Below are 15,468 nucleotides of genomic sequence, written 5' to 3' on the forward strand. Positions count from 1 at the left end.
TATGTTAAACCATCCTTGCATTTCTGGGATGAATCCTACTGGGTTGTGGTGTTTGAGCTTCTTGATGAGGCATTGAATCCTCAGATTAATACTTTTAACTAATGCTATTAGTTTTAACTAAAAGTTAAAATTTAATATATAAATTAATATGTAACTAATGTATAACTAATATAACATGTAATAAATATATAAAGAGATAAATTAACTAATTAATAAATATAAATTTAAAAATGGGGCTGGAGAGATAGCATGGAGGTAAGGCATTTGCCTTGCATGTAGAAGGTCTGTGGTTCGAATCCCAGCATCCCATATGGTCCCCCAAGCCTGCCAGGAGCGATTTCTGAGCAGAGTCAGGAGTAACCCCTGAGCACTGCTGGGTGTGACCTAAAAACAAACAACAAAATAATAATTTTAATGACTAGTAGTTTTAACTAATACTAAAACACTTGGGGATCAAAAAGACTCCCAGGAGGACCTTTGTGCTTAAGGAGTATTTGGCTGACTAAATTCTCTTAGATCCTGTTGATCTAATCTAAATGAGCTGAAGGAAAGAATATGAAAGAATACTCAAATAGTAAATGATTTAAATAATAGGTCAGTGTAGATGAAGGGTCTCTCATATAGGGCTTTAAACTTGTAAGGCAACGCATATTTAAAGTAAAGTCAGGAGAATCTGTAGCTAATTTTGAGAAGTTTCCTGTTGTAAAAGTAAAATAGACAGATTTACATAAAGTAGACAGTGCTTCAATATTTGGATTTTTCAAGTAAAGAAGTGTGGTATCTGAGGAAGGGAGTGCTTAGTAATCCAAAGGCTGCTTGATCTCCAGGAGAAAAATTATTTTGTAAAAGAGTGTAGATGTTTAGGTCTCTCCAAGATTTATGATGTGTTTTCTTTGCACCAAAAAGGAAGTGAAGAAGTGAAGAAAAAGATGATCATTCTACAAACAGCAAAAGAAATAAGAACAATGTGTCAAAGAGCAATTTATGAGGCTAGTAATTTTACAAATACTGGAGGACAGGAGTTCTGAAGATGAATTTACAACTGAACTCACCACTTTCATGCCTCAAAGAGAAGTCTGCTCTTTTACCTGCCACCCCTAGATCATTCTCCTTCCTTTGTAAGGTTGTAATGGATCAAGAAAGTAATTTTAATAGCTCCCCTCTGCTACCCCTGAGATGTCATGCCTGTTTTTTAAGTTATTTATTCTTCTTCAAGGAATCCTGTGTTACAAATTTAGCATTAAATTTAGCAAGTTCAGTAGACAGGGCTAACTGGGAATATGTATCTGAGAGTCTTTCTAAATCTCTTCAGAAAGTTATAGTATTTTCATTAAGTTCTTGTGTAATGCTAGTTAATTTATTATAGTTCAATACTTTGACCATCCTTCCTACCAACCCCTTCACTGGATAAGTTTGAAAGTGTGTCAAGCAGCATCTTAAATAATTTTTTGGCTGTAATCCTATTCTGGATCAGTTTGGAGAATTGTGATGGCTCCCGATAGATAGACAACATTTATTATGTGTTCAATTTCCAAAGGTTTCTGTATTGTTCAGAACAGTATATTTCTCAATTATTGATAAGTTTTGAGTTAAAATGAACATCAAATCTTTTCAGGTTATTAAAAAATCTCATGTCATACTTTGAAAGTCTTCAATGTATTCATCAGGGAAATCTAATATTTTTCCTAGATTTATTTTTTTGCTTTTTTTCTCAAGAAGAAAGGGCATGGATTCTATATATTCAGTGTCTCATGAGAATGCCTCTTGAAGTGAGCAGATTCTTTTGTTGATGTAGATCCAGGCAAGGAGAAAATGAAGTTGAAAATCAGTACTCTAGAGAGATAATGTGGTCAGCAGGGGCAATTTCAGGATAGTCTTCAATAAAGCCAAACCCATCCAAAATGTTTGGCAGATACTAGATTTTTTTCTGATGGGTATAGAGGAGTACAAGCAACTTCCATATCTTTGCCCAGACTCCTGCAAAATAATTTCTCAGTTTGTGCTATAGTTTAGACTTCCCAGTTATGGCCACGTTTTTTTGATTTTTTTTCTAATTTATATTATGGCTAGACCTTAGAATAAAAAAGATGATAAGATATTCATTACTCAGAAATGGTGGGTCAAATTTTCCCTTGTTTTTCACTAGACTCCTCAAGAGTGTCTGGTGTCATCTGGATCCATTTGGTGAGTCCCTATTTGAGACATGTAAGTAGAAGGTATGTATTGGTGGTAGGTGCCTAACTTCTTACTACCCCATGTTACAGTATGTGGACTGAATTTTTTTGCCTGTTTTTAAGGGCATGTCAGGAAGCATAAACTTGAATGGGAGACCACCTATGAATTTAAAATCACCGGAAAACACAAAGAGCATAAGGCATGTCTAATCCAGACCAGCTGAATAAAAAGAAAATAAACAAAGTGTTTTTGTGCTGTAGTGCTCCTATAATGAGTCCCCTCTATGCACACAGTATTTTTCATTAGAATATGATGGGCGTTGACTTAGGTATCACTGATGATAGAAATGGGCTGTAAACAGGATGATTGAGAACAGTAATTTCTAAAAGTGTTGATGTAGACTACCTGTATAAAGGACTGTGGTGGCTTCTTGTGCAGATGAGACTGGATATTCATACAGAAAATCAACAGCCATCACACAGCTTGATCCTGCTGAGCCATTAGTATAGTCTTAGGATAGTCCCTTCTATAGTCTCTTTGTTTGCTTTTCCAAATATGTGATAATGAATCTGCCCTAAGAGGAAATATAGCATACCTAATAGCAGTGGTCTTCAGTGATACAGCTCTTTATTTTATAGCTCATATAGATTAATTTCTGCTGACAGATTCTTTGATGTTGCCTTTAGCAGCAGTATCAGAGATCTTGGTCATTGTTTCCTAATTTGTTTCTATCTTTCCTTATGCAGTGACCTGGGCTTATAGAGGTTTTATATTTACACTAGTCAGTTGTCTTATCAGATTTATCTGCTTTCTGGAAAACTCAGAACCAGGTGACAGGATAAAGGAAGGTTTTTAAAAGTTATGCAGAAAGACCTTATTAACACTATTTTAAGAAAAGAAAATGCTCCATACCCAGCATCGCTCAAACCTACTCCTGTCTCTTAACTCAGTCCTACAGACTCAGGGTGTCATACAGAATTTAGGGAATTGAGCACCGGTCAGTTGTATACAAGACAAACACCTTAGCAGCTACATTATCTTTCCAGTCTCTGGTATGGAACTTCTCTTAACTTTATACTTTTTAAAATGTGATATACTCAAGTAAATTTCTTCTTTGAATTAAAATTTTTTATTCATAATGCTATTAATAATATCTTTTCATGGACATCATTCCATACCACAGTATATAGAACATCAAGCAAAATATTTTATCTTAAAATTTCCAAGTTTCTCTCAGTAGTATTCTCTTTGCTATGAAGTTAATGCATGATTATTTTTACTTATTTATATACATTTTGTTTTGGGGCAACATATAGGTTGTGCTCTGGTATCATGTTTGGAGGAACTTGGGGAACCATATATGATACCAGGAATTAAACTCAGTGGTCCACTTGAAAGGTAAACAACCTATCCTCTATCTAGTACTCTGGCCACAATATATGAGTTTTTATACTAACATTTTATTTCCAAGATGTAGTATTCTCCTATTGAATGTGATATTTGCATTCTTTCTGATAATGTTGACTTTATTTGTGGAGTCCTTATAGTTTTAATTTCTTCCTTGGTTTGTGATTGTTTTGCTGAGATTTGATGTTTCTGAATCATAGTCATGACATCCCTCCAATGTTGGGAGACATTAGATATCAATATCTTATTGATAGTTCCTTATTAGTCTGCTTTTTTATTTCTATAACTTGCTTATAGGATAGAATTCTGGGATTTGTAGATATGCTAGTCCTAGTAAAATGTGAATGATTTGGTAAGATAAACAGGCTGTACCAGTAGTTAAGTATATAGGTAAAGAGGCTACCTATTATCAACCTCAAAGACAGCTCTGTCTCCAGCTTAAAACCTTTATATTCTGTCCAGAGTAGTAACTCCTTTTGCTCAGAGAGGTTACATGTAAGTGTCATAATGCCAATTATGTTTTCTCCAGGACTCCATAAAATGTTGGACCAAATTTCATCTTGTCTTAATCAAAACATAGCTTAAAGATATTTTTTCGACAGTACCTTCTATCATGAATTCTGCTTTATGAAATCATTGTTCAGATGCTGTTTAATAAATAATGTATAATAGTTTAAATAAATAATTTAAATAATGTATACTAGTTCCTAGTACATATAGAATAGTACTTATGTTCAAGTGGGATTATTTAATATTTTATTAAATACTTTCACAGGTCCTCATTCTGCCATTCTGAATAAGCCTTTATTTTCAAAAAATTTCACAGTGACATGAACAGTACAAAATAAAGTAATTTTGGACATTTTGTTTTCAAACACAGTGTTGCTACATGAATATTATATCAATGCCCCTTTTATTTGTCTGTTTCCTCCATTCTCATAGTAACTGTCTATGACAAACTATAAAGCCTTATGCAACTTACTCCCAGTACCAATGTGGTAAAGTGGATTATGAGAGTTAGATCCTTTGGTGTTCAGGAAGTTACACAGTGCTCAGAATTGAACCCAGTTCCTGTGCATGGCAGAAACACATTCCAGCCTTCTGAGCAGTCTCCACTCTATGTAATTTGTTTAAAAACAGATAGATTCTTCACTGTGTGATCATGTGTGATCCCTTTACTTTAGCCTAACTGGGTATGCACTCATAGTCCATGGACCTAGGGGTGATGTCTCGGATGTGCTTTTCATTATTACTTGTGGACTATTGAAACCACTGACCTTACAATCTATGGAGTCTATAAGTAATTTACAACAGCAGAGAAGGCTAGATGTTACTTTCATTGCATAAATTATAAAAGGCTCAGAGAGGTCAACTTGCTCAAATGTGCAGAGCTATGTAAGAAAAGATAATAAGCTTGCCCAACATCTGTATCTCTTGGTCAACTGGCATTCTTCAGTATTGCATTTAGCATAACATAACATACTTTAACTTGGCACCAGCTAAACATTACTGACACCTTTAATTGCATTTATTTACTTTCACTAAAATATACCGTTAAAATGACTGTTTTTTTATAGTTTTAAGAAGGTGGAATATTGACTATTTTATGTTTAACATAAAATAAAATGCTACAAATTTTCCATAGCGGCATCTTGAGTTTGGAGATTTTCTTGTTAAACCACTTTGAATATGACATTCTTTCAAGGAATAAATAATACAATGTCAATGGGAAAATAAGTTTAACCTTGGGGCATGGTGGGAGTAGGGGTGAGGCAAGAAGCAGCAATATAGTAAACATTCAGGAAGCTAAAACTTAGGAAATACCATTTCCTCAAAATATGAAAATGAAGGTTTGAGAAAACTGTATCTGACCTGAAGCACCATATATTTTTGCAAGTAGTTCCTTGAACTTAATAATAATTTTCATTCTCTATATAATGTCAGCTTTGAACTGGATATCATATAAGATTTAAATTTGCCTAGTGCCTTGAACATATGCTTAAAGATCAAAACCATTCAGTAGGAATGCTTAGATTCTGATTCTGATAGTCTAACTCCTTTTGTTTGTTTGTTTGTTTGTTTGTTTGTTTGGGGGCCGCACCCTGTGGTTGACAGAGGTTACTCCTGTCTCTGAGCTCAGAAATAGCTCCTGGCAGGCTCGGGGGACCATATAGGATGCTGGGAATCAAATCCAGGTCCGTCCCAATCGGCCATGTGCAAGGCAAAAGCCCTACCACTGTGCTGTCACTCTGGCACCCATGATAGTCTAAATCTTAAGATTGGTAAACATTCTGCCAAAACAAACATTAGCTTTGGATAAAGAAAGAGCATGAACTAATAAACTAGCTACATGAAAGAATGATGTTGCTCATTTTTATTTATCAACAAACTTCACACTGTAGGTGTTCGTTCCACCTACTCATTGAAGATAATTGTTAGTGAAATGAAAAGACTTATTCCAAACTTTGTTTTAGCAAGAGCAATCCTTGCTGTGCTCAAGACTTCCTTCTGGTTTTATGCTCAGAGATTACTCTTGGTGGCCTCAGGGGACTATGTGGTGTGTCAGCAATTAAACCTAGGTCTACCACATGTAAGACAACTGCCTGCTGTGTTATTATTCCTGCCCAGTATTCCACAATCTTAGTTATTTACAATAGTGTGTGCTTTCTAATTTCTATCTTGGTCATGTATATCTATCTTTTCCCATTAATGTATAAATATCTTAAACATGGGGACCAAAACTTTCAAATTAGCATATCGCTCTGTTACACCTAATGATCAACATTTAAAAATTATAATCAAATGTAACCTAAATCTTGACATGAACATTTTATAAGAAAACCTAGCAAAATTCTTAAATATCATTCTAACTTTTTACTACATCATAAAAAATTATTAAGGAATTTTAAATATTAAATATCAAAGTAGGAACAGATATACATCATGCCTTTGTTATGTTTAAGATAATGGATAATCTATTACCATTATTACAAGGGTCATATAGGAACATTGTGATATTCAGTGACTAGGAAAAACATTCTGAGTGAAAAACAGCAATGTGAGATTAAGTAATTTATTATCATAGCTAAGATGAACACATACCTACTACTCAATTTATGCAGAACTTTAAAAAAATAGTTTTAATACAGTATCAAAATTTACACAAGTATTTGTCAAAAGACCAGTGTTTCTTGTATTAGTTTCTGCAGACTTAACTGCAGGCACAAAACTTATTTTAAGTGTTTAGCATGTAGGAATACAACAACTTAAAGATAAAAGCTTTCCTGTGAGAGAATGTGTAAATAGAACAAGCAATTTTCTTTTCTAGAGCAATAATAGTTTTACATGTAACATTTTAGAAGAAATATAGATTTAAATGATTATCCAATTATAATAGAGATGATTCTACATTAAATTAATTCATATATTTTTCAAAAACAGCTGAATTTTTATCATACTAACACATTAGAAGTACAGTGAATTTCTTCACATTCCTTCACCAATGACAATTAATACACTGTGTACTGAGCATACTCTGTAATGAGCCCATTTAAAAACAATCACAAGAACAAAGGATATACTATGTATTAATTCTGAGTAATTTAGAAGAAAAATAAAACCTGGGAATTGTTGCATTCCTACTTTTATAACCTTAAATATAAAAATTTAGCATTCTGTCACAGGCCTCTTACACATTCATACAAGAAATTATCATTTATCATTTAATAAACACAAAATATCTATCATAGCATTTTCAATTCACCAGTCTAAAAGTATGTGTGCGTGTGTGTATATATATATACTAATGCAAGTTTCTCTCTATATATGTATACACACATATATGCCAAAAGAGAAAAACCTAAGCAAAGCTAGCACACCTTTATTTCAAACCTTAAACCTGAAAAGAACTGCTAGCCTCAATAATGAAAGACATGCACCAGTTTCAGAAAACAATAGCTGCTGTAGGCAAAGAAAGCTATTTTCATAATGCAGTGCTATAAAGTATACATAAAGTTTATTAAATATAACAGCATGTCTATAAACTAAATTGTAGAAATTGACATCTCACAGCTGGAAACACTTAGAAAAACTGCTTGTTTATTTAATTAAAATGATCAATATTAACATCAATTGATATACTGATGAAGGTAGAGGTTGATATGTCCCCCTACATGTATCTTCATGTATCAAGATTAAAAGAAATATTTATTTGGATCACCTGACATAAATGTACTGTTTGATAAACACTCTACAAAGTCATTCTACACTTCTAGCTGGTAAAAAAAAATATATGGTATTTTTAGAATCTCAAACATCAAAACAAAAACCCAAAAACATAATCTTATCTTATATGCACATTAAATATGTGTTAGGAAACTAATACTTGTTGCCTCAAATATAAGATGTGTCCAACTCTCAAATTTGGGAAGGTTGTGAACACCTTTTCTTATTTTCAATATAACATGGTAGAAAGGTCCCACCATTATATGCAATGAATCAACTATCCAAACCACCAAAGCTCTATTGATGTCTGCAGTCATGCAGGTTTCTCAGTAATAATTTTATATATGAGCCAAAACCTATTTTAATTCTAATGAAAATATTGGTACCAAAAAGGTAATTCTCAAAGCAACCTTGAGATTGATTTTTGTGGACATAGAAGTGAGAAACATAATAAGCTTTAATTATACTGATTTTAAAAAGAAAATCGAAATTGATCCAGTGGAAATCACTCCATGTTCCATGAGTCGAGTTTTGTGAAAATCATTCGTTCTTCCTTTCTTTCTTTCTGGCAGTGGTGATCTCATGTTCGAAAAGGAATGCTTCTCACATTGGTCCTTTGTACTGGTTTCCAGACAAATGTTGCCTAATTCCAGGACAGGAGCCTGCAGCATCGCCAAGTTTCCGCCATACAACCTTATAGGGAGAAAAAAAGGGGGGGGGGATCTTAGTTGATCTCATTCACAAGGAAATTTGTAATTTTAAAAGGGGGATTTGGAGTAGTGCAAAGAGTAATTTGAAGATGAAACAAAAATACTCACATAAATGACTTCAAACACAAACAAATGATACAAGCATCTAAATGACATCACTAGATGAAACCAAACTCATTAGCAACTAAGCCAGAATTCTGTCAACGTACTATATAGTTCACAGCTGTATGTACAAGATGTATATTTGGAGAACTAAACAGTAATTTCAACTCACAGTAACTAACTGGATTGTGTGGAGGTGAAACATAGACATCAGTATTTTTTTTAAAAGCACCCAAGGTGACTTTTAATGAGTAGCTAGAATTAAAACCTGAGAAAAATCATCTTGGTTACTGTCTGTTAAAAGGGGCATCATGATGTTTAATTCACAAAAGAAAATGAGGAACTTTGTTCGTGAGCTATATGTGATATGAAAAGGTAGCCTTAAAGTCAGTAGCTAATTCTGTTTTGTTTTTTTTTTTCCTTTTCTTGCAAAGAGGGGCCTTAGTAATCATGTCTTAGCTAACAGTATGATCAGGGAGATTGCTCTAATAGAAAGAATTCAAATAGAGGTAAAAATACAAGTTTGAGAAAGACTAAAGTAGATAAAAATTACATTATATTAAAATTGGAGGCATTTTAGGAGATATAAAAGGTCTCTAAGAAAAATGAAAAATAAAATAAAACATTGACTTCAATGTCATACCAGAATACTGAAACTGATTAGAAATCACAAACCAAACAGCCAAACCATCCTAAAGACTTTCATAATAAAGACTATGTGAATATTGATTAATTTCACAAAATTACATCATTACATTATTTTTAACATGAACCCAAAACAGTGGGTTTATTAATTATTTATAAACCATCTCATTTGTTTTGTTTTTAAATATAGAAAATACCTCATGGAAACCCAGTAACATGAAGGTAGGTTTCTGTCTTCTAATTTTATTTCTAAACCAATGATCCTATTAAGCTGTTTGGGTAAACTCCATTCTAGCAGCAATATCTTATCATATTTGATGGGAATGATAGTTATGGCCCAAATAGTTTGAAATGATTATATCAGTATTTGTCTAGATGACCATTCAAGTATTTCATCCTTCTCATAGAATTTATGATTCAAGAAAGCAAATCTGAACCAAAATCATTACTACAAAGAGATTTGCTACTTTTTAGAAGATGCTATAGATATTCCTGTTGTACAGTTAGAGAAAATAAAAGCACTTCATGTTTTCTAATCAAGGTGATAGTGCTGGAAATAAATGGTTTTCATTGCATAGATAGATGTCAACACATCACCAGCATGAATACTAGAAACTGAGGCAAAACTTCTGCTATAAATCTTACAGTCAGTATCAATTTAGAAAGCTTTATTTTCTATGAACATTATTAATAAAAGCACATATTATATTCTAATAGGTTTTCCCAATCATAGCTAGTTTCTAAGAAATTGCTTATCTTTACTGTCCCAAAACCTATAGCTCTATTTTCAAGTAGTCAATTTCTATGTTGATTAACTTATAATTTGACAAATATTAACTTAATTGATACTTTCCTGACTTCCAAATAATTACAAATAGTAATAGTACTAATACTCAGATATTTGTTCACATGCATTTTATTTCTAATTTTGGAGAACAAAAGAAGGAAGTTAAAACAAGTGATCTAGAGAAGTAAAAGAGGCAAACTTTGATTTTTATGAAGTATCTTATATAAAACAACAGTACCATAAGTTCATGGAGCCCTTTGAATTATTTTTGGAGGACACAGTCAAACCAAAGACCAGCACAAAGGTAATTAAGATGTAGTCCATTTGCGACTATCTTCTCTTAAATAATAAATAAATATTCTAATATCCAGTAAAGAAAATAAATCCTTAAACTTTATTTTAGGAATTCTAACACTGAGTACAAAAATCTTGTACTTATACAATCTTGTACAATAATCTTGTACTCAGTGTTAGAGTATGGTCCTCTCAGATAGATGTATTGCTTTTTATTCTTGAGGAGAAAAACACAAAATCCATATTGACCACTCAGAGTATTTGGAAAAGGCTAGTCACAGGAATGCACTAAGCAGGTTTATAGTTATACTGTGTCTAAGAGAACAATTAAGCAGGTAATTTGATTTTAGAATCGTAGTTTCTGAGCTGTGCTCAGCAGTTACTTCTGGCTCTGTGCTCAGGAATCACTCCTGCAGGCTTGGGGGACGCATATGGGATGCTGAGTATCGAACTGGGTAAGCTGCGTGCAAGGCAAATGTCCTAACTCCCCTATACTATAGCTCTGATCCCAAGAGAATCTTAGTTCTCTTTAAATATAAAAATCTAAGTGCTACCTACTCTAAAATTTCTGTACAAATAACCCATAGTCTAAGCTCAACTCAGACTTATGAATTATAAAGGAGGTCATAGGTTACAAACTCTTTAGAGAACCACTGTGCATAATTTTTATGGAACTCTTTGGTTTCATAATTTTGGTCATCTAAACTTTCTCCTTATATAATAAACAGATTGAGAAATAGGCATTCCCAGATATATCAACTATTTTTTAACTATCTGAAAGAAATAAGATAGACCAAAATGTCATAACAAGGTGGAACTGGGGTGCTCTTAGAAAATTTCTACATATAGAATTAATGATCATTAAGAAACAAAAGAAAATACAAATACAGAACAGAAATGGTGATCATCTGAAAAGGTTGCAAAATAAAGAAAAAGGTCACAACGCAGCAAGCAGGAGGGACAAACTAATACCAGCACATGTAACATATAACATGCCTATTTACCGGATTCCTGTAACATTAAATGAAATAAACTAGTATCTGAGATATATAACCGGGATTACTTTAAAAATTAAAGACATTACTGAGATTTTCTGATATCCTCAAGGACAAGAAGAATAAAGAAAAATAATAAATTAAAATCAATTAAAATCATGTCTTAATATAATCAGCCAAAAATATGCTTTTAATAGTATATTCCTCTACAATGTTCTAATTCACCTTTAATTAGGTCCACAAATTATTGGTTATCTTTTCATATATAACATATTAAAATTAAATTTAGTCAAATAGTAATATTAAAATATGAGCTATATTAGTGATTACAGTTATGCATCACGAAGAGCATGGCAATTCCTTCCATTAGGTTTTTAACTTTATAGTTGCATTTAAATTTAATGTAACTGTTTATTAAGTATTTATTCTTACTATTTTTATGACATGAAGCACACATATAATAATCAAGAACAAAGAAAATATCACCTATTAAGATAAAATTTTTTAAGTATAGTTAAAGTAAATCTGGAGGAAATGTGTTTTCTATTTTATCAGAGGATTTCAACTTTAAGAAGGAACTTCTTAAAAATATGAGACAGAAAACTTTTTACTTATAAACACTTGAAAAAAACATTTAAAACAGTAAATTTATTATCTAAGGTAGTTAGACATCATTATAGAATATAAAATTGGTTGGTTATATCTTACTTAAACACAATTTGCAAGATAACTTTTAACATGATTATTATAGTAATAAAACTACAATAAAAACTTAACCAAGAGGAAGTGGTTTTATTTTTATAAAGAAATATAAACACATTTGCTCAACTTTTTCTTTTCTTGGTTTTTGGACCAAACCAAGCAGTGCTCAGGGGTTACTTCTGCTTCTGCACTCAATAATTACTCCTGGCGGTGCTCAGGGGACCACAGGGATGCAGAGGATAAAACCTGGATTTTTTTAAGTAGCTATTCATAAAGCAATAACTAAGTTGTAATGAAGCTCTTAATACAGAATTCACAATAAAGCACATCAAACTTACATTGGAACATTTCTCTGACTATAGTTTTTTCTATCTCACTAGGACATGTTCAATTCTCTTTAAGTCTTTCTCTTTCTTTAGGTCATTCTCTGTTAGGTCTCAATATTCAAGACCTAGATTTGTTGAAAAAGAAAAGCAAATTTCACATGTGAAGAAACCTGTTAATATGAGCAAGACCTGGGGCCGGAGAGATAGCATGGATGCAGGGCGTTTGCCTTGCATGCAGAAGGACGGTGGCTCTAATCCTGGCATCCCATATGGTCCCCTGAGCCTGCCAGGAGCAATTTCTGAGCATAGAGCAAGGGGTAACCCCTGAGCGCTGCTGGTTGTGTTCCCCTACACACACAAAAAAAAATCTGAGCAAGACCAGTAATGATTTCACTTTATAAGACCTTTAATTTCTCATGTCTGCATATCAGCGTGGGTTAGTTAGTACATTGCAAAATCTTTAACAATAGTTGATTGTTGTGAAACTTATCTAGAGTAAATTCTTTATTGTTTTTTTTTTTTAATTTTGGGCCACACCCGGTTATGCTCAAGGGTTACTCCTGGCTATGCACTCAGAAATTGCTCCTGGGGGCCGGAGCGGTGGCACAGCAGTACGGTTTTAGTCTTGCATACGGCTTACCTAACACAGATAGCGATTCCACCCCCGGCGTCCCATATGATCCCCCAAGCCAGGAGATTTCTGAAGGAGTAACCCCTGAGCATCACCTGCTGTGGCCTAAAATTAAAAAAAAAAAAAATCGATCCTGGCTAGGGCTGTCTGTCCAGGGTTAGCCACTTGCTAAGCAAATGCTTGGTGTCGCTCCAGCCCCAAGATTAAATTCTACTTAAATTGGGGCCGGAGGGATAGCATGGAGGTAAGGCATTTGCCTTGCATGCAGAAGGACGGTGGTTTGAATCCCGACATCCCATAGGGTCCCCTGAGCCTGCCAGGAGCGATTTCTGAGCACAGAGCCAAGAGTAACCGCTGAGCATTGCCAGGTGTGACCGCCCCCCAAAACAACAACAACAACAAAATTCTACTTAAATTTAGAATGGCGATTTAAAACAAATTTAAAAAGTTTTCTATCACTAAAAGTCACTTATATTCATTAAAGTCTAAAATAATTAGATTGATTGAGCTAATTTAGCCATTAAGATAACCTACATTAAATATTTGGCTAAAGTTATTTTTGCTCAATAATGAAGATGAGTAATATAATTTATGCCAAATAGTCCAAATGATGTGCAAACAAAGCCAATAGAAGAAATGAATTAAAAAGATGACTGTGCTGGTGAATCTAGTCACAAAATATATATATATATATATATGTGTATGTATGTATGTATATATATACATACATATGCACATAAGAGCACCAAGTACATAATAGCACCAAAATGCTGTACATGTCTCATTTCTGAGGAAAAAGTCATTGATAGCAACCTAGAAAGTGACTCTTTATATTAAAAAGATGTAAGCAAAAGTTGAAAAAAATCTTCCTTAGAATAAAGTTTCCCCATTTTTCAAAATAAGACAAAATTATGCATTAAAAGTTGTTTTTCTTTCCACTTATGATTTAAAGCCTTGATGCTGATTTAAATACCAGTTCTTTTCCTAAAAAAAAAAAAACCAGGCCCGGAGAGATAGCACAGTGGTGTTTGCCTTGCAAGCAGCCGATCCAGGACCAAAGGTGGTTGGTTTGAATCCCGGTGTCCCATATGGTCCCCCATGCCTGCCAGGAGCTATTTCTGAGTAGACAGCCAGGAGTAACCCCTGAGCAACACCAGGTGTGGCCCCCAATACATAAACAAACAAACAAAAAATCAGATCAAATCAATACTGAATGAACTATGGTACGCTTTGATTTTACTTGTCATCATGATTAATGCTGAAGGCCACATATAGAAGTGTAACCTGGGCCATTAAAATTAGTAATTAACATTGGGCATTAATATAATGGGCATTAGTATTAGTAAACAGCTAAGTGAAAATAAATAACCCAAGAAATAAGTGGGATTTTCATGTCAAGCTCACAGGCATTAAACAACACTGATATTTACTAGAGTTCAATCGCATAATAAATAGTAAGTAGTTTGCAAATTAGCTGAACTCAAGACTTCTAGCCATAATTATTATGTGGATATAAAAAGGTAATAAAAGTCTTACCCTGTTACTCATCCAAGTTCAGTTAGTTCACAAGCTTTACACACCTGGCAGAACCCAGTGAATGCTATCAGATTATTCTCAGTGAATATTCATAGAAAACTTTAAGAGCTCCTAGAACAAGTTCATTTGCCTACAAATTTTACTTATAATGAGTCTTAGAGAAGTGTACTTCAAATCAGTTATTTTTTATACTAAATTAGAAATTAAACTCCTATTAATAGTGATCAGGGATTTTAAAAAGGAGTGTAGCATTATTATAAGGGATCATTATGCGCCTTGAGTTACAACTCCATCCATTCCAAATTAGAACCATAATGTTTATTAAAGCCTAGGTATCTTTTCTTTAAATAAGAAAATTCTGAGATTGGAGCCAGTTTTAATTACTACCTTCGGAACAGAAAATTACTGGCATTTAAAAACAAAATGTGTTGAGTAGATGCATTTTTGGGTTATAATTTTTTTGTTTGTTTGTTTCTGAGCCACACCAGTAACCCAAGCAATGCTGGCTCTGGACTCAGAGATTATCATATAAATCATAAGGAGTACCAAGGCTTGAACCAGGCAAACAGCTTGCCTGCTGTACTATTGCTCTGGATCAACGATCATATATTTTCAAGATGCATTTATTGCAGATGCAATGTTTGCACATATTTCTGTTTCAAACACAGTTAAGCAATGAAAGAAAACACATTTTACAGTCAAAGGCCTCTTGTTACCCAATAAAGAGGCTTCATTTGCTCATTATTGAACATCTGTCAAATGAGAACACTTAAGTCTTCTGATTATAGCATAATATCTTCCTCTCTTGAGACAAAATTTTATATGAAAATTAGAAAATTAATTCTGAAAAAATTAAGGAGCTCTTCCATGCCCCTTTCTTCTGTTTAGGCTACAGTGATACAGTTGAAAAATTTGAAGATTACAGCGCAACCCA

At 33.4% G+C, this 15,468-nt stretch overlaps 1 protein-coding gene across 4 annotated transcripts in view; it reads right to left on the reverse strand.

Annotated features, from left to right (window-relative positions):
* Window positions 1-6,641: 6,641 nt before the first annotated feature.
* CCDC85A (coiled-coil domain containing 85A) overlaps window positions 6,642-15,468 on the reverse strand; it is a 227,984-nt gene continuing 219,157 nt past the window's right edge. For all 4 annotated transcript variants that reach the window (XM_049784781.1, XM_049784780.1, XM_049784783.1 and 1 more), the window contains one exon: window positions 6,642-8,499. In XM_049784781.1, coding sequence (XP_049640738.1) covers window positions 8,410-8,499 — 90 coding nt within the window. In that variant the 3' untranslated portion in view covers window positions 6,642-8,409. The remainder of the gene's footprint in view (window positions 8,500-15,468) is intronic.

This window comes from Suncus etruscus, chromosome 12, assembly GCF_024139225.1.
Source record: "Suncus etruscus isolate mSunEtr1 chromosome 12, mSunEtr1.pri.cur, whole genome shotgun sequence".
NCBI lineage: Eukaryota > Metazoa > Chordata > Mammalia > Eulipotyphla > Soricidae > Suncus > Suncus etruscus.